General features: G+C 34.7%; 3 protein-coding genes across 3 annotated transcripts; 1 reads left to right on the top strand and 2 right to left on the bottom strand.

Moving 5' to 3' along the window:
* Positions 1 to 924: 924 nt before the first annotated feature.
* LOC132552829 (apolipoprotein D-like) lies at positions 925 to 4,484 on the bottom strand. Its single transcript, XM_060217020.1, has 5 exons — positions 4,383 to 4,484; positions 3,533 to 3,663; positions 2,882 to 2,967; positions 2,049 to 2,144; positions 925 to 1,156 (listed from the first exon to the last, which is right to left on the bottom strand). Exons 1-5 carry the CDS (start codon positions 4,482 to 4,484, stop codon positions 1,020 to 1,022), a joined length of 552 nt encoding a protein of 183 aa, XP_060073003.1. The 3' UTR covers positions 925 to 1,019.
* Positions 4,485 to 8,326: 3,842 nt separating this feature from the next.
* Positions 8,327 to 14,033, bottom strand: LOC132552821 (uncharacterized). The gene is made up of 4 exons (XM_060217014.1): positions 13,991 to 14,033; positions 10,604 to 10,730; positions 8,645 to 8,805; positions 8,327 to 8,517 (listed from the first exon to the last, which is right to left on the bottom strand). Exons 1-4 carry the CDS (start codon positions 14,031 to 14,033, stop codon positions 8,327 to 8,329), a joined length of 522 nt encoding a protein of 173 aa, XP_060072997.1.
* A 3,350-nt stretch (positions 14,034 to 17,383) lies between these two features.
* LOC132552819 (purpurin-like) lies at positions 17,384 to 24,100 on the top strand. Its single transcript, XM_060217013.1, has 2 exons — positions 17,384 to 17,642; positions 23,640 to 24,100. Exons 1-2 carry the CDS (start codon positions 17,384 to 17,386, stop codon positions 24,098 to 24,100), a joined length of 720 nt encoding a protein of 239 aa, XP_060072996.1.
* Positions 24,101 to 25,831: the final 1,731 nt, after the last annotated feature.

Here is a 25,831-nt window from a genome sequence, read left to right as displayed (position 1 = left end):
TTGCAAATCACAAGTAAAGGATAAGACGGCCCTTCAAGGGGTTAAAATGTACATGTTCGTACCTTTTTAAAATTTCAACTGCCTTTCTATGCAGACGACACTCATTAACCCAGAAATATTTCAAATTTCACGCATGCTCAAACAACTTCAGAAATCGGCAATTGACTGGTTATCGCTATTGGAGACATTTGCACAGATTCAAGGGAGTTCGTCTATGACATGAAATTGTCAATGGTACATGTATATATTACGTCAGGATTAGCAACACCAGGCCATACAGTTCGAAACGTCTAGTGATGTGTTGTCATTAAAGCCACCAAGATGGCTTATCTGGATGACAAAGGAGGAGGGTGTGAGAACATGAGAACGAAGCACTTTACTAAGCCATTCCGCCTCGTTCCGCCCAATAGTCCAACCCAGTACCAAAAGTATTCGCCTTTCATTACGTCCTGAAATATTTTCATACGGGTTTAATGTCTTATACTTATCTTTTTTCGTGTACATTTCTTCACAAAACCGTTGTGGGTTGAAACATTATCGACCAAGACACGTGGTTATAGTTGTATTTGGTATGTTTCATTTCGAAATAAAGGTTTCTGAAGTTTTCCCCCTCAAATAAATGAGTAGACCCGTTTTCCGACACAGATCTAGTCAAATGTCTTACAGCTTCATTGTTGATCTATGTAAAGTGTGATTCTTTGGTACAGAGCTAGAAATTTTGTACATGTAAATGTGTTTTATATTGACTCAAATTCAGGATTACAAATATTATGTGCAGTTCGGCATTTTGTCTTAAATAAGACGATGCTGTTTTGTTTCATACACAGAATGAAAGGAGACTGAAGTTGTAAAATAATTGGAACAAAGCAAACACCGCGTACAATGAACATAAAATCACAAGACGAAAAAATAACATATTTGGAGCTTTATCTTATATTTATTGTTGTATGTACGTTTTGTTCCTGACAAACACACCGGTTTGCGATATTAGAATGGAAGTGATGTTGGCCATGCTAGTTTTATGCGTCACATCCGGTCTGATCGGACACGATGAATTGAGAAGTATCAATCCCAAGCCTTCTTAGCTTCCTGTACAAACCAGACCTCTCGCGACCTGTTAAACTTTTTCTCTCACGGGACATAATCCATGCAAGTTCTGGAACAGTGAAAAGCATCATGTCATTAAGATTTTTCCTTACGATCTATCAACAAAGAAAAGGTAATCAGTAGCAAATTAACACTTTTATTTTGATACACCTTTAGATGAATACGCCGGAGTCGACAAATTTTACTTAAACTGAACGGCTTATTGTAAGGCAAGTTTCACTTAAAGTCACAAACCCTGGTGATGGGCAGCGATACAATGCGGGTTCCTAGTCTAATTCAGATCACGTGGGCGTTCTGTAAAGTCTTGGAAGTACATTCCTAATGTCTTCCCTAACAGTATAGGGAACTATCTTTTAATGTATTGTGAGGTGTCCTGCGGGATGTAATCGGAAGTATACTTCAGTGTGCTAGCACTTTAAAGTCAACTTCAGATCTACGAATCTCCCACCAACTCACTAACCACATATATAGCGATCATAATGAGATGCTTAAATAAGGACATAGCTTTTGATAGAATTCGAAACTTGACCAAACCTTTCAATAAAGTTACACCGTAGAAAATTTGGAACGATTTTTCTGTCAATTATAACACCCGTGAATGTATCATTTATAGTGAGTTGCTGATTGCCATTTTATAATAACTTTATTGACAAGACTGCATGCAAACCGTTTTTGATCCCGGAAAATAAAAGTATGTTGTATCAGCCCAGATCTGAAATTTATTTAAACTACTGTTTGGCTTCATACCAAGTGTAAATGTGTGTATGCAACCAGAGAAACGTATCTCATAATGACTCATAATAATGATTAATAAATAAAATAAAAATAAATAATAAATATTTAAAAAATTTCAAAATAATCTTAAACGTCTATTTTTAACGTTGAAAATTGAATCGAGAAGCTGTGGTAATTGAAATTAATTAAGATAATAGTATACTTACCGATTTGTGTGATTCCAAACATGTCGGAGCACGAGTACACAATGGAATAGTCATCATAGTCGGTATCAATGATGTAGTAGTCACCTGATGGAATCCCTGATATACAATAAACCTCAGTGTTATTTTTCTGACATCATGACAGGTTTGTGTTTAGGTCATTCAATATTACCACATTCTCTCATATGGAATATATACTAAAGCTTTATTAATTCTTTCCACTTAAGCAAGTCGAAGTTACCAATTAAATGAGTAATGTAGTATTTAAACATAGAGCATATTGTTTTAACATACAAACTGATGTTCTTAAATTTATATATGGACTATAACTTAACAAACTCGTAACACAGGGTTTCAGCAGATTCAGGTAAATTAAAAGTATGGAGAAGTTTTACAGCGATCATAGTGATTTCATTAATAAATATTCTATTTTTGTTTTGTGTGCGATATGAAGCTTGACGTGTTTGATGCTCGTTATTTTGCCTTGTGGTTCAAAGTAAGCGTCTTCTGCTTCATCGACGACACCCGCCATGTAAATCTTGATCAACCTTGTTCTCATTTGAGAACGTGACATTACTTGCATAGATTGAACTTCGCGTGTAAAATAGTCCAAATAAACAATGTTCCGACGCCGAAAATATGTACAAAAACAACAAATTTGACGTTAAAGGCGCGTGTATCGCTTTATTATGGATATATTTTATTATACATAAGCCGAATTCTCCATTTCCCGGTGTAACGAAAATGGTTACCCGGATTATTCGTTTTCTAGGATTGATTAATTATGTACCCTTCAATTTGTTTTTGTGATATGACACCAAACAACAGTTACTTACATCCCGAAAATGAGGCTATGAAATACCCAGGGTGCGTGTCGTCGACAATGTCTAGGGCACCTTCTGTTGTTCGGTTCGATCCCGTCCTGCAGTACCAAACACAAATGATGGTATCAGTTTTGGGGTTTATTTTAACACGAATGTTTAAAAAAATTTAAGTGTTCTTTAAAAAGCACATTGCTAAGTTACCTATCAATGATTAAACCAGGCAAGGATATAAAAAAAATATAATGGTCTCAAATCTTATATCAATATCTTGTGCATTGTGTAATATCAATTTTATATTTTCCCTTTTTAAGATATTGTAAGCCAATAATTTAAATTGATGTTTGTGTTGTTAAAGCTCGGGGTATGTGTAACGACATAAAATGAAAAGGAAAGAGAGAGAGATAAAAAAAAAATACAAAAACAAAAACAAAAGGTATAAAACAGAAAAAAAAAATCAAAATAAATTTCTACTAAGTACAAGTATGGCCGACTAAATGTGTTTATAAAACAAATGGCTCTACAGTTATCTATATTCTCTGATTCTTATGAAGGATTGATACAATTAATATTGTTTCATTCTCCTAACATGAGACACTGCAAAAACAATATAGTAATTTGAAATCATGACGTCATATTAGTATTACATTTCCAAATGATTCTTACCACGTGCCTATTCTATTGTAGAGGACAGTGTAGCTGCCATCTCCTCGTGAAATGTACGTGTCAGACACACATCTTGTATACCACTCAAATGGATTGTCAAACCTCTCCGTCTCGTACCACGTGCCTGCGTACTGTCGATAAGATACAGAAAAATGACGCTTCTGAATATTGATGTTGTTACATACGTACTGACTCTAGTGAGTGTAATGAACGACCACTCTGGATAATGATTAAGGAATTGTCAAATTCAACGACGAGAATCCCTCCCCATCTCCCAAAACGCAGTTACATAAAATGGACTAATGAAGTATGACTACAAACTTCAAAGACCGGTACAATGTGTTAAAGAAATAAATATTTTAAAAAACTTCAACGTTCGATACAATGGGTTGGATAACTAATAAGAAAACTTCAACTGCCGATACAGTGGATGAGTGAAATACAAAAAAAATTAAAACTGGGGCCTACACGTACAGCTAGAGAAATAAAGTAATACCTCAACAATCGACTGAAAAAGCTGTCGTAACCCTTTCATACAGAGATATTAAAACAAGGGTGGTCATGGTACGTGATCGCTGTGGGCCAACGTGTGAACTTATATAACCAACGTCTGGTGCACGTGACCAAAACACTGCCATAGGTTCAGAAATAAGTTTAAATATATCTGTTTTCTGTTGCCATCTTATCAAAAGGAATAAAGACTTTCTATCATAACAATTAATGGCAAGTTGTTTTTAGATAAATTCGGTGATGTAAGGAACCTGTGTTTTTTGTCAATTTAGTTGAATGCCGCGATATCATCTTTGCATTGATTTTGCACTATTTCTAGTCTAATGCACACGTGACTTACCCGCTCGGTGTTAAAGTCAGCCATCGGTGGGATGGTCGGACATCCTGCCTGGAGGAGGGCAGCCGTCCCAAAGAGGAGCAATATCTGTATAGGTCCTTTCATGTTCGTGGTCTGGTCACAAATGCTAGAACCACATACGATGTGGTGATGATGTGCTTATATCAGTACAGTAAGACTTCATACAGTATCTGATATCATATTTATATAATGCATTGACTTTACTGATAACTACTGATAGACGTTGTTTACCAACGGTCGTTTGCACGTGTTGTTGGTATTTATATAAAACCTCGGCCTTGTGTAGATATATACACTTGACATAACGGAGTGCAGTGATTGAAATATAAAGGGGAAACTTGCTTTCACATCAAAGTCACAAACAGTTGTAGATTCCTGTCGTTTTTTTTTAAAATCAGAAGTCATCCAAATTATCTTAATATGAAAAGAATTACGTCTACAATGAAGGGGAATAACTCGTATACATTTGGAGTTTGAACTGAATTTTCAATGAATGCTAAAGTTATACTTTTTACAAAACTGTTGGTTATGTCTAATTATATCATATTTTACGGCGTAATATGATATAACTCCATTCCGGAATTTAGTTGTAAACCAAACCATTTAGATTTTTATAAAGGATGAAAAATAGTAGTTTTACTCTCTTTTTCTAAAGTGAATGATGAATTCTATTGCCTTGTTTTCACTGACCATTTTTAAAGTTTAATGATAATCCAAATATGTGTTTCACTTGAAAAAAGTCTCTAGATAAGTTCTCGTGATAAGAAAAAAACATTATCCGGTAAATATTGATATCTAAATACATATTGCCACCTTTCGTTGAGAGAAGAAAAAAATCAAATAAGACACTAAATCAGATAGAAGTTTTTCTATGTTGGTGTATATTCCACAAAAAGAACAAAATGCAGGTAATATCGAATGAGTACTTCGGAACATTTTTTACCCATTTTCAACAAAATTTGCATTCGAACAATATACATGGTCATCATGTCGACTGAAATATGTTACTATATGAGGCTGCGGATTATTACAGCAAGGAATTCACATTTTTAATTATCAAAAATCAGGTCGTAATGTACCGTTGATGTAAACAGGCATGATACCTACCGTTGTCTATCGGGAGTGTTGCATCGGGCATGGACTCGCAGTATAGTTAAATATATACGTCTTTTGTCCTGGCGACACCAAACATCTTATCAGATGGGCCGAGTCCGTCCACATTGGTGAATCTTTCCTTCTGAGAAAACAAGTCGGAAATAATGCATTTATCTATCTTATACTATCATGTTGATGTGGGAATGTGACAAGCCATGGTAAAACACTTGTCCGTGTGAATCTGACCCACTGGGTCAACAGTTAATGCGATAACTTCATGAAGTCGCTGAAACTGTACCTTATTAGCTTGACCATCCACACTGTGTTTGCTGATGTCATTACTGTAAGTTGAACTGTTTGTACAAACCTGACTAGAGTCAGTCCTGGAATGGCCATGGACCTGGTAACTGTTAGTTGTGGTATTCAGACTACACTGTATACCAATGTATATGGTAAACATTTATACTAAGGAGCAAACGTTGCTGGTTGTTTTATTCTACAATAGATACATATAAATATACATAAAGGTGTCTAAGTGGGTGGTCGGTTGGCGAAAGTAGTAACACACTCGCCTTTCATCTAGGCGTCCGGGGTTGGATTGCAGGAACGAACGCGAAAAGGTGGGGGTTTCCCCGGATAGTCCGGTCTCTTCCCTTCGCGCACTTCCATCTGGGCCAACAAGAGATGCCGCACCCGACAGAAATCTGCTCAATGATAATCGAGATATAACGTTTTATTATCTACTTTAGGGCTTTCTCTTCCTAGAATAACGAATAACTATTTTTGATAACCACGTATTTCCATAAGTCATAAAGCCAAGGTATATACGTGTACTTTATACTTATCTTCGTGATAGCTGTGAGTTCATTGTACCGGACGAAGTAGATAATAACACAGGAGCGTCGTTGACAACGGCCATAATGGAAATTAGTTTCAGGAGTAAATGATTAGATATATGTCGATAGAGAGAAGATAAGATACTGGGAATGGGAACGTCCAGAAATGTATACAAGTGCCGTGGCATGACAAATGTTCGTGCAATATACTACTCTATCATATTGCTTTTTACTTGGCGAAGTCCATGAACTAACAAGTGCATTTATATGGCTGATATGTGTGAAATATTTAAGACTTTCTGTTTTCAAAAGACCCAAAATCCCAACCTATGAGTGAATAGTTTTGTAGTCCTGGTCAACAAAAGTAAAGATATATACATGATCAAGAAAATATTATTTCATTTGAATTTTTTTGTATGAATCAAAATATATGATAGTCAATTTTCATTTCTATTGGCAGCTAAGGATGAGGCAGAAGGGTGGTCGGATGGCGCTGTGGCATCGCACTTGCTTTTCACCTTGTCGTCCGGGATACGATTACTGGAACGGACATGAATAGGTATGGGATCATCTGTCCGACTACGTGGGTTTTACCCGGGTACTGACCCCTCGCTCTTCGATCCGGGCCAACAAAAGTGGTTGTTGTAAAATAAATAAAGCCAATTCATTTATCATTAGGCGTAAATGTTCAATGACATCATTGAGAACACAATAACTTAATTTATACTTCCTGTTAAAATGTTTCTTTTAAGTAAAATCTACTTTCGATCATTTTGGAATTTTCCATAGTCGACACCTATATTTTAATATTGAGGTTCTTAACATTACTGACTAGTATGAAAAAAGGGACGAAACAGTTGTATGTTGCAGTTTAATTCATTGTTTGGCTCTATTGTGTGTCTTTTGGTGTGGCGGTTGTGTTGTTTATGTCCGTTAATAGTTTTAATTAAGACTACCTAATTTCTCATTAATACAATCTATCGATTAGAAAACTTCCCAAGGTTTGGTTGTAGCGATTCAGTGTTCAATAATAAAGACGTTGTGCGCGTGCGGACTTATGAAATTGGAATAAGAACATACAATGTATTCATACATATATATCAAATTTTACTTCAACAAAACACACTGCTGTAAATTAACATTTAAATCAGTCCTCGCTATGAAAATAACACAATAAGAAATTGGGATCACACCATTCAGTTTTGACGATTTCTCGAGTTAATGGTCATAGACTTAAAGTAGTTGTATATACCGCATAAAACAAATGTCATATAAAGCTTAAATGTTATTGAAAAAAGTAAGATAGTATGCTCAAGCCGGATGCTTTGTTTGTTTGTTCAATATGTAAACAATGCAAATATATACATATGGTCAATGGTATGTGATGGATTATAAAATATAAATTATCATGATATGTTGAAACGTATCAAATATACATACGAATAAATTAAGATAAGTAATGTGATTGTAGACAAGCTTTCACACTTAAATATGACAACATGGCAGTAAAATGTACTTAGGAAAATAATTATGATTGCTAGATTTATTTATTCAACAATGGAAGCTCGATGATATATTGTAACTCATTGTATAGCCTTCGTTTGATGCATGATGCCATGATACTGGCATTGGCTCCGTATAGTAGGCGAATATCAGATCCAAAGAATGCTGAATTCAGAGCATGTTTTCGTATTTCGATGTAATATACCAACGTAGCATATTAATAGGTAGTCCAATCCAGTTGTACCGTTACTGAAGGTCATTGGAAAGTGAGTTGCTTCCCATATATATATATATATATATAACAGTTACCATTGAGACAAGTAATTAGGAGATGCGCCCTCTAGTAACGTTACGTCGTTATATGGTACTTTTGATTGAAACATGCATTGAGATCGCCCTATAGCTGACTCCAGAAACACGGAGTCCGTGCCAGGAGACTACTTTCCGAATGTCCAGACTGGTATTCTATTTTCCTTCCGTCATGTTTGAAACTCAGTATTTGGGTGGTGGTCCTGTGTAAGGCGGAGGGAGAAGTGGTCCCCTGTCACCGATGTGAGGTACGTAGCCGGGAGGGGCTGTTGCCGGAGGTTGATAGGGAGGGGCTGGCGCGGAAGGAGCTCCGTTTGGTATTGTCTGGTAACTGGAGTAAGGAGGAGGCGTTGTCATCATCCCGGGGGTTTGTACTATAAATAAAATTGCACGTTGTCAGTCAAGCAAGAAAACACTAGATCGTACAAAACTGCACTAAATGTATATTGTGTCTTTTTCTTAAAGCAGATTTACATACATCTTTTTAACGTGTATACTTACTGATTGTGATATTTCCAGACGTAACTTGAGGTTCAGGTTGATGGGGTCTTACTACTCTCCGAGACCGGAAGTAACGTGATTTTATACAACATGAAATAGTTCCTATTATCACTACAATACATAAAATCCCACCAACAATGGCTCCCGCCTTCGCTCCATCACTGAAATCAACAGGAATATGTCATTTACTATTTAACTCTTTACACTTTTGTCAAATTTAATTTACTGTAGAAGCACGAATTAAGGAGATGAATCTATGCAATTCTTGTAACTGTTAACCAAATAAGGTGAAGTATATTGTAGATCTCGACAATTTCATTGCAAACATACAGTGGGCATGTTTCATGTTTCTTTCATTTCCCACAGGTTTGAAATAGAACTATACATACGACGAAAATAAAAGACAAGAAATAACAACATTTCAACATGATTTTAATCCAAACTCAAATTAAAAATAAACAAGTTCAAAATATGACTAAAAGAAAGATTTACAGGGAGACTCATGAAAAAGTACAAAGATAATAAGACCACGTGTTCCGGAAGAGAATGCGTCTTATGCATCGCGTCTTCATGTTATGCAATATTAATCATGATCAATACTAGTAAATAATGTCATGTTCTCAAATGAGAACAATGTATACAACAAAGGAATCAACCGGCAAACTAACGAGCATCAATCATGTCTAGCTTCAAATCGCGCAAAGAATTAGAATATTTCTCGCTGAAATCACAATAACGACTGTAAAAATTCCCCGTGATTTTTATCAACATGCATTGGAACCCCGTGTTATGAATTTGTCCGTCAGTTGACGACTTCTCGAACAAAAGTCGGGATAATAGGAGCAGACTCTTAAATATAGGATCAACTGCGACATGTGATTACCATATGTTTTCACACCCGATATGATATTTAAGTATCATGTTGTACCTCACAACGCCAGCATAGATAAATAGTGGTGACAGATGAGTGGTTATTTTTTCATTCGGGTTAGTTATTTTTTCAAGATACAATTAAAATGAACGTAAACGACCTTTTTATTTTAAATTTTTGAAAATTACCACATTAAAAAGACTGCTTCTGATATTAATGGAACCTTTGTACCCATGCGTTTTGATTACGGTTTCAGTTGAAGCGTAATGATAAGCAGTGAAATGTCGCTAACTAGTATACCTACAATTTCACAAATAGGTGGTAATATCGCAAATTATTGCAATCAACAAGAAGTCAGTAATTTGTTTGTTATCTTCAAAGTACATGTAGTAAGTTGGTAGAAACCAAAACTAAAACAAATTAGTACGATCTATGTACTACTTATATGAAGCACTGTTCCCGCCAAATTGCCCATTAACCATCAATCACTACGTAAGAAATCATGTCTCATTGTCTCTATAGTAAACAACTCCACCGCGGTTATTGGATTCAGATGAATTAGTGCTGTGAGTGTTGTTGTTGTGTGTTAAATGTGTCACCATTAATCGGAACTCCAAACAGATATGGAACTGGTTTAAAAAGTGTGCCAGCCTCGTTTTCAACGGGGGCGCATGACATGATTGCAGCGACGATCACAAATTTGTCCCGGTCGACGTTCAACGTATCAACCAATGAAAATGGCTTTAGAATGTGTGCCATGTGTGGATTAAAACAACAATTAACTGATGTCTTTGGAGTACACTGTGTAACACTCACCTATTGTGGTAAATATAGAAACTTGAACGTCGTTTAATACTGTCGGGCATTAGGATTATGTCGTACTTTTTAAAATTTTAACTTGAATATAAATTTTAGGGCATTGATACTACAGGATGGCCTCGACATTGAGATAAAGGAATAATAATACATGTATGATGACAGTACCAAAGTAACAGAAAAATACAGGTTAAAAAGTATGGTATTCAGTATTGTAATGTTTACCGTAAATGGTGATACTTAGGATAATTATAGTATATAGTGTTACTTACTAGGAACAGCAGTATCTGTTGTGAGAATAACCACAACATGCAGTGTCGCAATAGTTATGTCCAGTCTCACGTTTACGGTACACGTAACTGTAGTAATTATAGTTACAATAATCCCAAGCGGCACTGACTGAAAAATATAAATAATAAAAAATGCATAAAAACCATGATAGAATTTAAATACAAAAATGTAAATAGGAATTCCACGAATAAATCGCGACGACCGGGATGTCAGAAGACGTATAGTGCGAATCAAGGGGAACAATCTTATCAAAAAGAAACTTGACTCTAGTTTTTAAAATGGAAATCCTTAAATTTCTTTTCTTTTAAAAACCAAACAGAGACATTTTCAGAAGAAATAAGACCCTCTCCCTTTATCTCAGGATTCGGGTCAGTGTCAAGGGGCTGAATAGTTTGAGATATATCAGGGTTTTTTTTCAACTTACGTAGAATATCAACGATGCGTTTGTTTATCGGTATCCTCGCTAAGATCCAATACACCTCAAAACATTATGTATATCTTTATATAAAAGCTTTTCATAAAGTACCTCTAAATTGAAATTACTTTTTTATAGATTATATTGACACTACGTGTGGTGGTGTCACCAGTTTCTATATACATGGTTTCTATGGCTGCATATAAACAAATTGTGCACGTGACTTTAAATTAATGCATGCCATTTACTTCCTTATTCGTAATCAATTTCATCTGACATTATCACATTAAACTGTTGGAATTGGGGTCACGTATTAACTTGCTTGGTACATGTACCAATTACTTTCAAGTATGATTATAAAACAAAATAATTCATTAACTTTCATAGATGCTCATTCTTAGAAAATGATAATATGCGGTCCTTAAAAAGACTAACAATATAATTTAGTGTTGATAAAAGGATTTAAGAAAAAAAAAAAATGTTTAGAGGTTATATCAACAGTGTGACACTTTGAGTCAACAGAATGTACATGTTTCTGTAACAGATCTTCTACATCCTGCGTCTTGTTACACAAACAATCGCAGAATTATGTGCATGATTACGATGATCGTGCTGTGAATGTAAGCAAATCACACACATAGATACTTTGTAATAATAATAATGACAAATATGAAAATCATAGCATTATGAATATTAAAATAGTATAAAACATTTTCACCTAATGTTGACCCTATCTGTATTGTCTCCTTCATATCATACAAAGGGGTGTCATTTTTATTTAACTTATCTTCTAAATCGTCTGTTTTATACAAGATAAAGAGATGTCTTGATCTCAGCATTAAAAAACTAACTAATGATAATTTATATATAAATTTCGTTATACAATATAAGGAACGACAAACTCCCCAAATTGTCAGCTTCGTTATACGATATAAGGAACGACAAACTCCCCAAATTGTCAGCTTCATACACTGTTAAAGGGATGTCATTTTTACGAAACCTCTTGAAATGTCTAGCTCCACCATCATGTCGTTCCCATGTGGATTGGTTTCGGACCTCTGATAAGGTAATTCAAGTTGCTGGCTTACATAATTTGCTGAATTTTGTGGAAATTAATATTTGCAATGGAATTGAACGTCGTTTTAGAACTTTTAAACAATTTTATACAAATTTGATACTGTCTTCTTAACCTCATAAAAATATATAGCAGATTGTTTTATACAATGTAGAGGACACGGGTGGCCAGAAATAGAAATTAATTCTACATCGTTTGCTTGATTTAATGATGGGCTTAGAATAGGGAATGCTCTAAAACTTTTAAAAATATAAGTTGTTCTCTAAACCGTCCAATATAATAACATAAGACTCTTTATCTGTTTTTGCTGAATGTTGACTGTACTCTCTAAATCCTCTAATGCCGTCTTTGCCTATAGATCAAGTTTTCAAGTCCCTAGTGTCACGCCGTCTTGGAAAAGGATATATATATATGATTAGAAAAGAAATTTAAATTGATTTTTAGTTTCATATAATACCATGTAAACATTTGAATATGAAATTATTAAAGTTCTTAATTTAGAATCACGCTGCTTTTATGATCAAACTAGATGAAACGTGATAATATTGCTTAGAGAGGGAAGAATTGCATGTAGGTAATATACCTGTAGAGGAGATTATATTTATTGTGACGTAAGATATACAAACGACATCGTGACCTGAGTATTAAGTTTCACCATCAAAAAATGGTAACGATGAATTAGCTTTATAGTTTCACTAAATAATAACCGTCACGTGACTACAATCGAAAAGTAACATGTTACGTAATAACAGTAGTGATGATTTCTTTAATTTAGTAAATTAATATTTCAGTGTTATGATGGATTTCCGTACAATGCTATTGATTAATAAGTAATTAGGTGCGGTAAGGGTCTGATATTTTTTGTCATCTTTACAATCGTTTATATCGTCAATAACAGTGCTGTAACTAATACTTTAATTGTTCATTCTCCTTATGTCGTTTCGTGTCTTTTTGAAAAAGACAAAGTCACTGTCGATATGTGTAATGAGATTGAAATCAACACATCTGACCTTACGGAATAGTGCGTTATTGTACACGAACTATTTTTATACTTTAGACTCACGAATTGTAAACATGTTCAGTTTGAAACTAATCTATAAAAGGGATTCAGACCAGACCGAACCATTCAATATATGCATTGATCTTTTTTTATTGAACAATAAATTTCTAAGGATCTGGATGAGTGATGTAATATACAGTTCTTTAAAATGTACCGAGATTTTACTTGATTTTCATATACTTTGATGTTTTAAATGGCACGGACAGGCACGTCTTTTGAAATAGAACAAATAAACAAACAAATCCTGTTATTTACAAAACACATGACTTCCTGTCCAATGAATTTCTTTGATTTCTAGATAAATATCGATAACTATACACATTTTCGTAACTGATGAAATGTTGAGGTTTTTTTTTCAAAGAAATGTTTTAAAGGAAACGAGTATTAATACTTAAAGCAAAATTACATTCAAGAAACTTCCATTTTGTTATTGTGCTTAATGTATTATTATTCTTACTTCAGAGCACGTGCCGCTATTCTTCTTTGCATATAGATATGTTTTGTTTTGGTTGAGTTCGTTTTCCCGAGATAAGAATGCTCTTTTAAAAGTACATACATGTATATCAGATCAGTACTTAAGCACTTACTAACTATCAGTTCTTACAATATTTGTTAAAATATATTCTACATATTTTCCTGATAAATTTACTTGTATGAAACATTATTTTAACGTGATATTTATTTATATAATTTGTAGAGAGAGAGGTCATATAGTTTGGGTCTTATCTACCCTGCTATCCTCTACACTAACTGATAAAACGCCCAGTGAAGGAGACAGTAGGTTATCTCTCCCTGAATCCATCACCGATGATACATACCTGATATAAGAATTAAAATCATAAATGTGATTTCCAACGCCATGACGAAACATTCAGTCACACTTTCTTACACTTTCTAGCACATAACTTCATCGTTGTAAGTTTTTCGTGGTGTACGGAACATGTATGACAAAATAATTTACACAGTGCCCACAGCGAATATTGTCGACCCGGTTCGTGTATAAAATTACCAGTATATATCGTTATGAGTACTTGTACATAACATGCTTATTTTTGTCTATGTAAACACACGTAAGAGAAAAAGCAAGCCCGGGCACATATACCCGAGCAGATCGATATCATTTGTTGTTCAAGTATCCGTTCAATAGGCACGTTGTTGAACATATAGACTTTAAATCTACATAAACACGCTATCTCTAATACACTTATGCCTTGTACCTTTAAATTGTAATTTTACCTGTGGTTATTTTCCTCGGGCCAGGCGTTCGATTTTGGTTTGAATTTCCGATATAAACCTGTAAGTGATACAAACATGTCATAAATGTTAGATTATAATGCAATTTTCCTTTGTGTCATAAATTCAATTTTTAAAATACTCTCCCAATTATATTGTGATAATGTAAATATTTGAATTCATCTGCAATGAGACTGTGCACGACACGCCTATCGGAGTGATTGTAAAACCCCATTTAAAATCAATAGTAATATTGACATACATTTGTATTGCTATGTAACTTTTTGTATTTTCTGGATTATATGCTGCCTTTGTGTTGAAGTACTTTTTCAATATACGTAAAGTGTTGATTATAGTTCCCGTATATAAAATTAGCAGCTATTAATTTTGTATAAATATTTTGTATGCAGGTTTCCAAACGATAACCTGTAAGTAGACTTTGAGTAAGTACGACAAGAGTATCATCAGGGATGTAAAAAATAAATGAAAGCTCTTATAACAAAACCAGTAGATGGTAAGAGTGTGACGTTTCGATGACAACGCGGTCACCATTATCAGACAAATGACCAGTTCGGAGAGTACTGGCACAGCCAAAACATCAAATACATAAAGCGTTACAAAAAGTTGTCAGAGAGATTACTATGACGACAGTAAAACTTTATTTTTATCAACCTGCATCTGTCTTGAAACCCCAATCTATTTATCAGTTATTGACATCTCGCACTAAAATCCTGATAGTATGAATAGGTCCCTAAATATTGTAATAACTGCGACATATAAACATAGTTTGGTGACACAGAAATGTTGCCTTCCTGAAATGGAAATGTGACATTAAATCAAATCGAATTCCTCACGCTTATCATATAGCTTAGTGGATAACTGTTCATGTTGGATTCGTTGTAGGAAAATATCGAGAAAAATGTACCTGGGGTCCCCATTATATCGTAAACGGTGACTATTTCTTTTCCTATGTAATTTTATTCTTACCAACATTTCACTGAACAATAGATGTACCTAGATAACGAGCGATCAACTGAGATATGACTATTATTGATTCTGTCCGTTGTTATCAGCAAATCAAAGTCTATAAAATTTATATGCGTCGGTATTGTCAATATAACGTGATAGACTGAGTGTCGCGCTACCATGTCTGGCAATGACAAGTCAGTGTGATATCACTATAAAACTCCGTGGCTCCACCACCCGCTGAAACCATCTCAATGCCCTCAATTGTTGCATAGACGTTAACCCGAACATGCCTCTCTAGTTGAAACACGTCTGTTTTATTTGGTGTTGAAACTAGATAATACGTTAAGATACCTTGATCAGGATTTATTCAAAGTTACAGAGGAGTTTAGATAACACCGAATAAGCTTATATCAGGACATTTCAAGTTCAACTTTAGCAAGCATCAGAAAGGCAATATTTTCATCATTAGCGTTAACACTTCAACTGTACATGTTATTATAGATAAAGATTTATCGTAACTGTTTATTGAGGCATTGGGACACTAAAAGATCATTTTAACTTATATATATATAAGAACTGCTTGGACAACGTGCCACAGAGAAAACGAATACATATCATGAGAAGAGTTGAAGGAGAAAACAAAACAAAGAGTCAGAAAAGAATGTAACAGGAACATTGTGCATATCCCTAAATGACAGCTTATTGTAAATATTAAAAATTGTCATCGCAATATTGCTTGTTTGACAATCATATTAATATTGACTCTAAAATTACTTGCAAACATGTTGTTTAAACAGTAATGATTTTAACATTTCAATTTCCCCGTATTTAAATATGAATATAAAGACATACGTTTGCATGCGTCTATTTTCAGATTATCTTGCATAGCGTTATCCTCACAGTTCTGTAAGAATGAAATGTGTGTTAATGTCACACACACACACACACACACACACACACACACACACACACACACACACACACACACACACACACACATCATATTAAATATCTTATTTATAGACAGAACATTTACCGATAAACTATTAGTATGGAAGATTGTGACAGAGTCATCACTAAACCGGGTTGTGCTCTAAACTGTGTAAAACGGAAAGCGCAGATAGAAATAGAACCTTACGGAGATATAGCACGGCTTTATAATGTAGAAAACTATATCTATTCTATTTCTTAAAATTTTACATATGTAAAAATGGCTCCAACTATTAACCTTTTAACTCACTCGGATCCATGATCAAATCGAAAGTAACGTATCAAATTAAAATGTCAGTTTTGTAATTTGGGATGATAGTATTATGCGTGATACAACGGATTGCTATATGTAGTTACAAGCTTATGTGCAGGCAATGTCCTTCTGGTGGTAGAAAAGGTAGAAAGACGTACTCCAAAGTCAGGATTCACTGGTAGATTGTGGAAAGGAGGAAGAGGACTTGAATGAGGTCGTCGTAATTTATATTTAATATTCATGAAAGTTTTCGGGAACATTTTTGTGCCTATGATAACATGGCATGGCAGAAAACAGACTCCGTATGTGTAGGGCTTCCTTTATGCAAATGATAACATTTGTTGACCTGTCGATGCTGTCGTTGATAGAAATTCATACCATTAATTGTCACATTTATCTCTTGTGCTGGTGAGGCCACCGGTAAGACCACGGTTTACACTTAGAAAGTGTTGTAGTATACAGGTGACCTGAATAATTAACGAAAATACGTTGATGGACGCAACCTAATAAATGACAAAAGAGGATATGTGCCGTTGATTTTGGCATGTATCTGGGCAGAAGGAAAAATAACTAATGAGAGACTTATCCCGCCTGTCTAAAGGAATTATAAGGGAAGGTTATCGACTAAACACGATTCTTTCTCTGCCTAGAGGGGATATATAACATATATTACAAGATATTTTAACTGCCATTTGATAGTTTGACTAGTAAACTCCAAGCGACAAACGTTAGCTATTCTTTATAAACGGCACAACTCTTCAATATTATGGAATTACTGACCACATCATTTCAATGTTTGGCGTTTCTGATATATCTTCGCGTTAGCATTAGTCAGACAAATCAGCCATGCTTGGTTGACCAGTTTAAAATGCAGGAAAACGTCACATCAAATGATTTCCAAGGCGAATGGTTTGTCATATCAATAAGAAATCAATGGACGGCGCAGAATGGTCAAGGCTTAATGGATTCAGACATGAGGTTTCGATATACGATAGCCTCCTATGGAACAATCAACATAGAAACAAGTAAGTAAGGCATATACATATATATATTTTAAAATTCTTTTAGATTGGTTATATTATGTTAAATACTCATATTGTAATATTTAGATTGTAAACGTCTTTGTAAAATAAGCAGTCACGAGTCTCATCAACCACTCAAAGCATTAACATATATGTAGGTATGCAAGTATGGACAGTACTAGAGCAACAGTTATGTGATGCAACACAATTTTGTTACATTCACAAATGCATTCAAATTTAAAGCATTTTCAAGATTGAAAGATTGTTTTTTAATTTCACAATAGTATTTTAATTATCAATATAGAAACGAATCCGTATGCCATTTGACAAATGCTCTGTTGGTTAGTCTAGCCACTACGAATCAATGTCGACTTAGTGTCACATCTGGAATGTACTGTAGAAATAACTTAAACATTAAAGAAAATGGATTTCGTCCACTTCTTTCCAAATGATTGATTAAAAATATTCAAATATAAAATCATTCAATAAATAAAGCAAGTAACATTTACTATTATTGTTATTGATTATTCAGACAATAAATATGCAATAGGTACATTTACATACACTTGCACATTACATATGGATGATATAAAGTGGCAACATTCATGAAATAAACCAACCTGTTAGTCGAGCAACGTTTTTTCTATTCAGCTGCAAATGAAAATGTATATGTCCAGACTAACAAATCTGTACATAATAGTTTTCTCGTAGGTAGCCAATGTCCTGTGTGGTCAGTTTAAAATCTGGGGAAGCCCACGCCAAAATGAGCGTTAATCCAAATATAGCGCGAAACGCTGCGCCCTCTGACGGGAAAAAGACTGTTTGTAAACAAATGCACGCGATATGGAGGCATCAAGTGACGAAACGGTGAGTCTGATTTAACGTTAACTCATCATGAAAGAAATTGCGTTGTAAACCTTTGTGAAATTGTTATTTGATGGTTTAAATCTGCCAAACACGGTATGACATACAAAAATATCACCAGTGATGATAACTTATCACTTACCAACAGTCTAGGAGAGTCTTCACAACTTCTTCATTACTTTGGGAAAAGTTTTCTTTCTTGAACTTGTCCCACCTCTCGTACTGCTCTCTTATTGTTATTCAAGGGTGAGCTTTCTGTCATGGGCCTTTTCTACATTTTGTGTGCGATGACGTGACCCGTTTGCCACGGACACGCTCCGGCCTGGAAGCCATTTTGTTTAGTTTTTAGACGCGTTTGCACAGGTCAAAGTGTGCATAGGCGGCTCGCGCATTTGCATTTTATCATGCTGTACAGACGATTAGGATTTCCCATATAATTAAGTAAAAAAAAAAAGATGGAAAACACGCGCTTGTATCAATATGTCGGCGAGGATAGTTCATAAGGATTATAGAACCACATTTTTTACGGATGAATTTGTAACTAGTAAAAAAAAGGGTAGCAAATTTTATGTTCCATATTTATTCAAGATACATAATATTTTCATCAATAACGGAAAAAATATATATTCGTAAGATACATCGTTAAAGTTATTTGTATATAAATTAATATATTGAGAATATCCATGTATATTTCCTATTTAAGATTTCCAGGCTGTGTGGATTGGCTGCATGAGACTTGAAGGTTCACGACTAGATCAAACGATTTGTGGCGGCGTGTTTTCGGAAACAACAACTGGATTGTCCGGACAGATCACAAAGGATTTGCAGTCATTTACTCGGCATTTGCAACGAAACAGTTGTGTATACATTGAACAGAAATTGGAACGGACACACACAAGAAGAGATGAGACATATTGACGAAGCTTTAGCATCGGTGTGTGTACATCCATCTACCCTTGTACCAGTTGTACAAAATGGCGAATGTGGTTTAAACAACCAGGTAAATCCATTATCAGATGGAACCATGAAACAACACGAAATGTTATATAATCTGTGTTTATCGCTTCACTAGACTTAAACCCATTGCATTTCAATAAGTAAACCTGATAATTTTGCATACAATTAAGGTGTCTACCGTTTGATACACTGCTTCATAAAAGTGCATCACTCGTACTGCATAAGGGCAGTTGTTTACTGCACAACAAGAATATCATGTTTACTTCTTTTTTTTTTCACAAATCAAAACTTGAGAATTTGCCCAAACAAAATCTTTTTATAAAGTGACAAAGACCTGATTTTATGCATTTGAAAAGAAAATTTTATAATTGAGACAACTGCATCGTGACGTAAATAAGTTGCCAGAGATATACGAATCCACTGCTTCTTGCTTGAACATGGAGGTACAAAGTGATACACTCAATTTGTCATTATTTATTCAGAGGTAATATATATGTAATTTTGATTAGACAATTTATGATATAATGTATATCGGGAAATTTTCGCTCATGTTTAATTTTTCCACATTTAAAGTTTTTGCTTACAATGCAAATGTAGTTAATGTTAAAATCACCACGTTAAGCAAGGTATGATCATGTGTTTCATTCACGGTTAAAAACGTTAACACAGATCAGTCGTGATTAAAATAAAGCGTACATCTTAAGAATGATACAGTCCAATCATCAGGTAGATTTTATCAGTTCTCGATCGCTCGTCCGATAATATTTTTGGTAACATTTTTACGGCTACTAGAACTGAGTCTCCAAAGGTCAACGAGTTTCCATCGGACAAACAAACAAATATATTTACCAACCGATGTTGTCGTTGATGGACATAAAAAAGTATTTATTTATAGATACTCGTCAACACACAAGAATGTCACAATGGTCAGTTGTACCTTACAAGGTCACGTATCACTTGACACATATTATTTAGCAAATTATATAGTAAATAGACACAGCCACTAGCAAATATAGCAAATATTCTGACGAACACAGCTTAATAAATGACTGACAGAGACAAAAAATTGGTGCACGGGGCATCAGGTAACAAGACAAATAATATCACCACAAATGAATATCATACACACACCTGTTCCCTAAAAGTATAAATGCATAAATAACTATCCACTTTCCCCCCTAGTTGGCCAAGTATTATATAACAACTCAAGCTATGGGGTTCCCAGATTGTTTACATTTCACAATGAGTGATTTTCAAGGAGAATGGTATGTTATATCGATAAGAAACCAACTGACGGCGCAGAATGGCCAAGGGTTGCTGAATTCGAACATGAGACTTCGCTTTTCGATGGCTCCTTACTCACGCCATATCGGTCATCATACATATCTTTGATTATTTATTCATTTTGTTTGAGATCTTGTGTAAACCTACCAACAAACATAATCACACGATTCAAGTTATATTACATTAATGTTTTTCCTATAGCTTGATTAAAATATATATTAAAAAAAAAAAAAAAAAACGAAAACGAAATAAAAAATATTGTATTATTTCAAACAGATTATTGAAATTGAAATGCAATTTTTTTTATATTGATTATGATGCGTTCAACCTGAAAACAATTTTATGTACTAAACGTTGCAATTCAACATATCGTTAAAAAAAAGCTGATTATGGAAACCGGCGTGATTTTGTCTTACACTTTGTTCACTTTTCATTAAGATTGAGAAGTGATAAAACATGGAATATAAAGAAAACAATTGTCATAATAAGAATAGACATAACGTTGTTATTCGATTACAAGGACGGTCTGTGTCTCGCAGGAGACAGGCCTTGCATGAAGGAATTAAGAATTCTACCTACTGCATATGTTGTATGATTCCTAAGAGGACCCTATTAACCCGTAATGTCTGCCCTGACTCTGCCTTACTTTGGCCTTTACTAGAGCTTTCGCTCTGTGTTGAAAGTCTTGGGTTCTGCATATTGCCTTCGACAGTATAGTCCATAGTGGTAACACTGAAAAGGCTTCAGTTGCGCAATGTCGTAATGTGGTTTAAATGAACATTCCAATCACCCCTCTCCCCCTACCCTTAAAATATCCGCTCAAAAACATGCACACGCTACGCAAACGAAGAAACGCCCTCCTTTATTTTATGAATTAGAAATGCTATTGATTGGATGTTAAAGCTTAGTTTTGTCTTGTACCCAAATTTTTGTTGATGCTTGAAACAATTAATTATGCTAATATCTGAGTAGAAGGCGTCGTTGGAGTCGACTATGTTATCAAAGCCTTCATATCTACAGTAAATACAGTTTCTTGTGACAAAAGGATTTATATAAGGATTTTCGTGACTGCAAATGTTATTAAAATGCCCTTGATTGTAATGTACAACATTGTTGTCTCGGCATTCTGCTGATGGACATTTAGTGTAAATTTGACTCTGAAATAATGAAATGCTGTTATATTTCTGTTCTTAGTAATGATTAAAGTAAGTGCTTTCAAAAATAATTCAAGCTGTAATTTCTAAACAATTAGTGGAAAGGGGCGAGCTTTACTTATCATATCTCTCCAGACAGACGACAGAGAAACGGAATAAAGACATTTTATTTATATCTTATAATATTGTTTGGCCTTAATGTACATAAGTCACCACAAGGGTTAAATGTTTGTTTGTGCTTTTTAATGAACCTGTTATCATCACAAAATAAACGGAAAGGAATGAGTGCATAGTCTGGTGTTGTGGCAACAGCTTGTGTGTCATATATAGATAAAGATATCAGTAAGCGAGATTACCCTGCCGCCGAGATATTCATGAATGAAAAGACACAGTGATCACTATTTGCATTTTAGAAAAACACGGTCTTGTACTCAGAGAATTACGTTGTTAACAAACACTATGGTCAATGCAACACTTTATTCCCGCCTGTCATAGCTGCTACTTTGACCATTCGGCAATCACGGCAAAACATACGAGAAATTTCACTCTCAAAAATTCTTCGGGTCAAGTAGTTTATACGCCTTTATGATGAGTTGTCGATATTAATTATGATTTTTCTTAATCTAGTCCTCGATAATCGTATAATAATCTCATTTACGAGTTCGTTAAAAATTCCGTCGCGTGTATACGCCTCAGTGATACGGACCTGTTATAAAACTGGTTTTACCTCGGAAACTGACAAGCCAAAGTCAATATCATCTTTTATATACGTATAAGTATATATAGTGTTATATCAAAACTGTTATTTAAACGGTAACAGCGGTTCCTACCACACATACATATCTAAGATGTACGCTCATTTCATTTTTTAATTAAAAAATTTGAAGGGTTAAAATATATGGTAATTGCTATCTAAAGCTTATTTCAAGAAGAAAATGTCAGTGTCAGTCAAGGATATCTCCATCATTTGTGAGTTGTCCTCTCTATTGTTTACGAATTGACAAGGCCGAATGAAGTAGTCCTTTAACGTCACATATACTATGAAACCCGTTACCTTACTAGCTTCCCCAGGGGCGCTTATCGAGGGTTTTCCTCATGTGTAGCCTCCTTGTGACAGTCTGCCACCGACTCTTTCCTTTGGCATTCATATCTCCAACAAATGCCCTTTTAAGCAGTTCAATATTAATTTCGACATCTGTCTCGGTTCAAGGGAGGCAACTTTCATTTGTTTATATTACTTTAGATACTCGTAAATATGCTGTTTGAAGCTGTTGAGCTGTTAGTACACGACTGGTTTTTAGTTAGCATGACAGATTTATATTTTATATTATTTTATGCTTTCCTGCTTTACGATTTGTATTGTGTTTACACTCCTTCGTAAAACGCCATAGCTGTTAATAGGACACTGAACGATATAAAATTATAAAAGAATGTTTGTGGTGTAAATGTATTTTTCGATGTTATCTATACGGTTTGCCGTTGTTCATGCTTATTGGTCCTTTTTAAATTTCTTTTATACACTTTCCGCTCATGTTGTTCCTATTGACACACAACATTACATGACCATGTCTATCAGCCCCGTAGCATCACTGAATAATAAGCTGGAATAACGAACTAGCAGCACGTCACGTGGTATTGCATGCCATATTCCTATATCGTTGTGTAAAATGTGCTTTTCGCTTTTGTACAATGCTTTCAGATACTGAAAGAAATTAATTTTAGTGGATCATTTATGTTTTAGATCTCCGGACTGTCTTGATGGGTTGCATGCTTCTTGAAGGTATAGCAGTATCGGATCCATTTTCAAATATGACCAAGTTCACGATTATTTCAAACAATCTAGCTTTCAGAAGGCATATTTTCGGAAACAACAACTGGATTTTCCGCACGGATCACAAAGGATTCGCAGTCATGTACTCGTGTGATTATGTTCGAGCAGACGGCATTTGCGACGAAGCAGTTGTGTACACATTGAACAGAAATTGGAACGGACACACACAGGAAGAGATGAGACATATCGACGAAACTTTAGCATCGGTGTGTGTACATCCATCTACCCTTGTACCAGTTGTACAAAATGGCGAATGTGCTTTCAACAACCAGGTAACTCCGAGAAGGAATACGTTTCCAGAGGCTGCCATGTCACAGTGGATGAATATAGCTAGGCAATGGATGAACACTATGGGTGGATTCGGAATGTGAAAGGATTTGTCACGCATGAGCTGACATTAACATGTACATGAACTGATAAAGGTAGTGAAACATGCTTTGCTGCATTGATTTTTTTATTGCTGTATATACGTGTAGCTTACACTGGTACCGAAAAGGAACTGAAGTTTCATTAAAGTTGGCAGTGGTGAGTTTAATTGACCAGCCATGTTGTACCGGAAGCAGTAGGTGACTCCACATTTCCGTTATTGACAACGCCCGCAACAACAAAATAGTAACAGGAACAAATATTAAATAACGTTCTGATGTACACTTTGTACTCTTTGTTAATAAATATATTGTGTAATGAATATGTTAATGTTCGTCTGTTATGTCTCTTGACATTTTAAACAGTGATGATATCATATTTAGGAATGTTAATAAAGATAGTACATATACATATTATCGTAGTGCCAAGTCAAGTGTATTTTTGCACAATGCTTTGATATATTTAACGAAAGTAATACAAGTGTAAGAATTACATTCTCTAATCCAAATGCTAGTTCTAGTATTAACAGGTATGCCAAATATGTATAAACTTTGAGATTGTAAGTGCTTAACACAGCTGGTGGACTTTTTGTGTCCATGGTTTGCTTGCATGCCACGTTTTAATTTATTTGCGTTCGCAAGACACAGTTACGGATATTCGCTTCCACCAATCGGATTCTACTCTTCACTCAGTCACTTTCTAGCTTCCAATAAATTAAGCAATATGCATCGATGACGAGTATAGGTGTATGAAGCAGTGATATTCATTATTTTGCTCTTCCGTATCTAATTATAAATTTATATTGAAAGATAATATCCACGTGTGTGTCTTTTAAAAATTCCTTGTGTTGGATAATTAAACATTTTTTAAAAAGTGCTTGACCTATTAAGGAATAACATCAAGCTTGTTACATTTTGTTTGTTCTTTTGTGTATCTGTTGATGAGAAAAACGCAAAATGTGTATGCGCCATATTTCTGAAAAAAAGTACTAATGTTGCTTGTGTTGTTGGTTGTTGTTTAAAGGCAAAGTCAATATTTAGAAAAAACCGTATATGTATGAAATGTTTGCAAACCTAAATGTCCAAAGCAATTTAAGATATGTTTCTCATTGCTCACCTACGATAAGGAAATAATTGGTATGCTATTATGTAGAACGGAAAACTACACATATGGAGTTTAATAAGGAAAAAATGTATTTATCCCATAGCTAGCTTCTTATCCATTTAATTCTCAACTATGTAATATTTTTTCGCATGTCACTAGTGTTTTTCATTTGCCGCGTTAGTCAGAAATCGGCCGTGATATCATAGTGATTGACAAATGACATTACGTCAGGAATTGAAAATGGTGCATAGAAATAGCTTCCTCTGTTGATTTTGCCCACAACATTCAGACTTTGTAATTTGTCAAAATGTATCTCTTCAGTTATATAAAACTTAGCAGATATTGATAAGATGATTGTCAGCTCCATAATTTAAGTGTATGTAACATTTTCTTTATTTCGTCATTGACACAGATTCAGGGAATGCTACTGTTCATAAGTTGTTGATGAAAAACGGTGGATTCAATTAATTCAACTAAGACACAACATAATAAAGCCGGCAAAAAGTTATAAAGAAGTAACATTTTATTTAACACAATATGAAGTACGAAAACATACATTGCATTGGCTTGGTTTTCGAAATTTCAATTTAAAAAAATGCATTAAAATTGAAAAAAATACAAAACTTGGAATG

The sequence above is a fragment of the Ylistrum balloti genome, unplaced genomic scaffold, assembly GCF_031769215.1.
Source record: "Ylistrum balloti isolate Yb309-2 unplaced genomic scaffold, AGI_CSIRO_Ybal_v1 Utg370280, whole genome shotgun sequence".
NCBI lineage: Eukaryota > Metazoa > Mollusca > Bivalvia > Pectinida > Pectinidae > Ylistrum > Ylistrum balloti.
This window is presented reverse-complemented; position numbering and strand designations above follow the sequence as displayed.

Coding starts and splice junctions, on each gene's coding strand:
- LOC132552829 (XM_060217020.1), bottom strand. CDS start 4,484: ATGAAAGGACCTATACAGATATTGCTCCTCTTTGGGACGGCTGCCCTC. Junction 2,145..2,881: donor CATAGCCTCATTTTCGGGAT/GTAAGTAACTGT, acceptor ATTGTATATCAG/GGATTCCATCAGGTGACTAC. Junction 1,157..2,048: donor GTTTGGAATCACACAAATCG/GTAAGTATACTA, acceptor TCACTGTTCCAG/AACTTGCATGGATTATGTCC.
- LOC132552821 (XM_060217014.1), bottom strand. CDS start 14,033: ATGGCGTTGGAAATCACATTTATGATTTTAATTCTTATATCAG. Junction 10,731..13,990: donor GATTTTAATTCTTATATCAG/GTATGTATCATC, acceptor TATATTTTTCAG/TCAGTGCCGCTTGGGATTAT. Junction 8,518..8,644: donor GTCTGGAAATATCACAATCA/GTAAGTATACAC, acceptor TTTTATTTATAG/TACAAACCCCCGGGATGATG.
- LOC132552819 (XM_060217013.1), top strand. CDS start 17,384: ATGGAATTACTGACCACATCATTTCAATGTTTGGCGTTTCTGATATAT. Junction 17,643..23,639: donor AACAATCAACATAGAAACAA/GTAAGTAAGGCA, acceptor TTTATGTTTTAG/ATCTCCGGACTGTCTTGATG.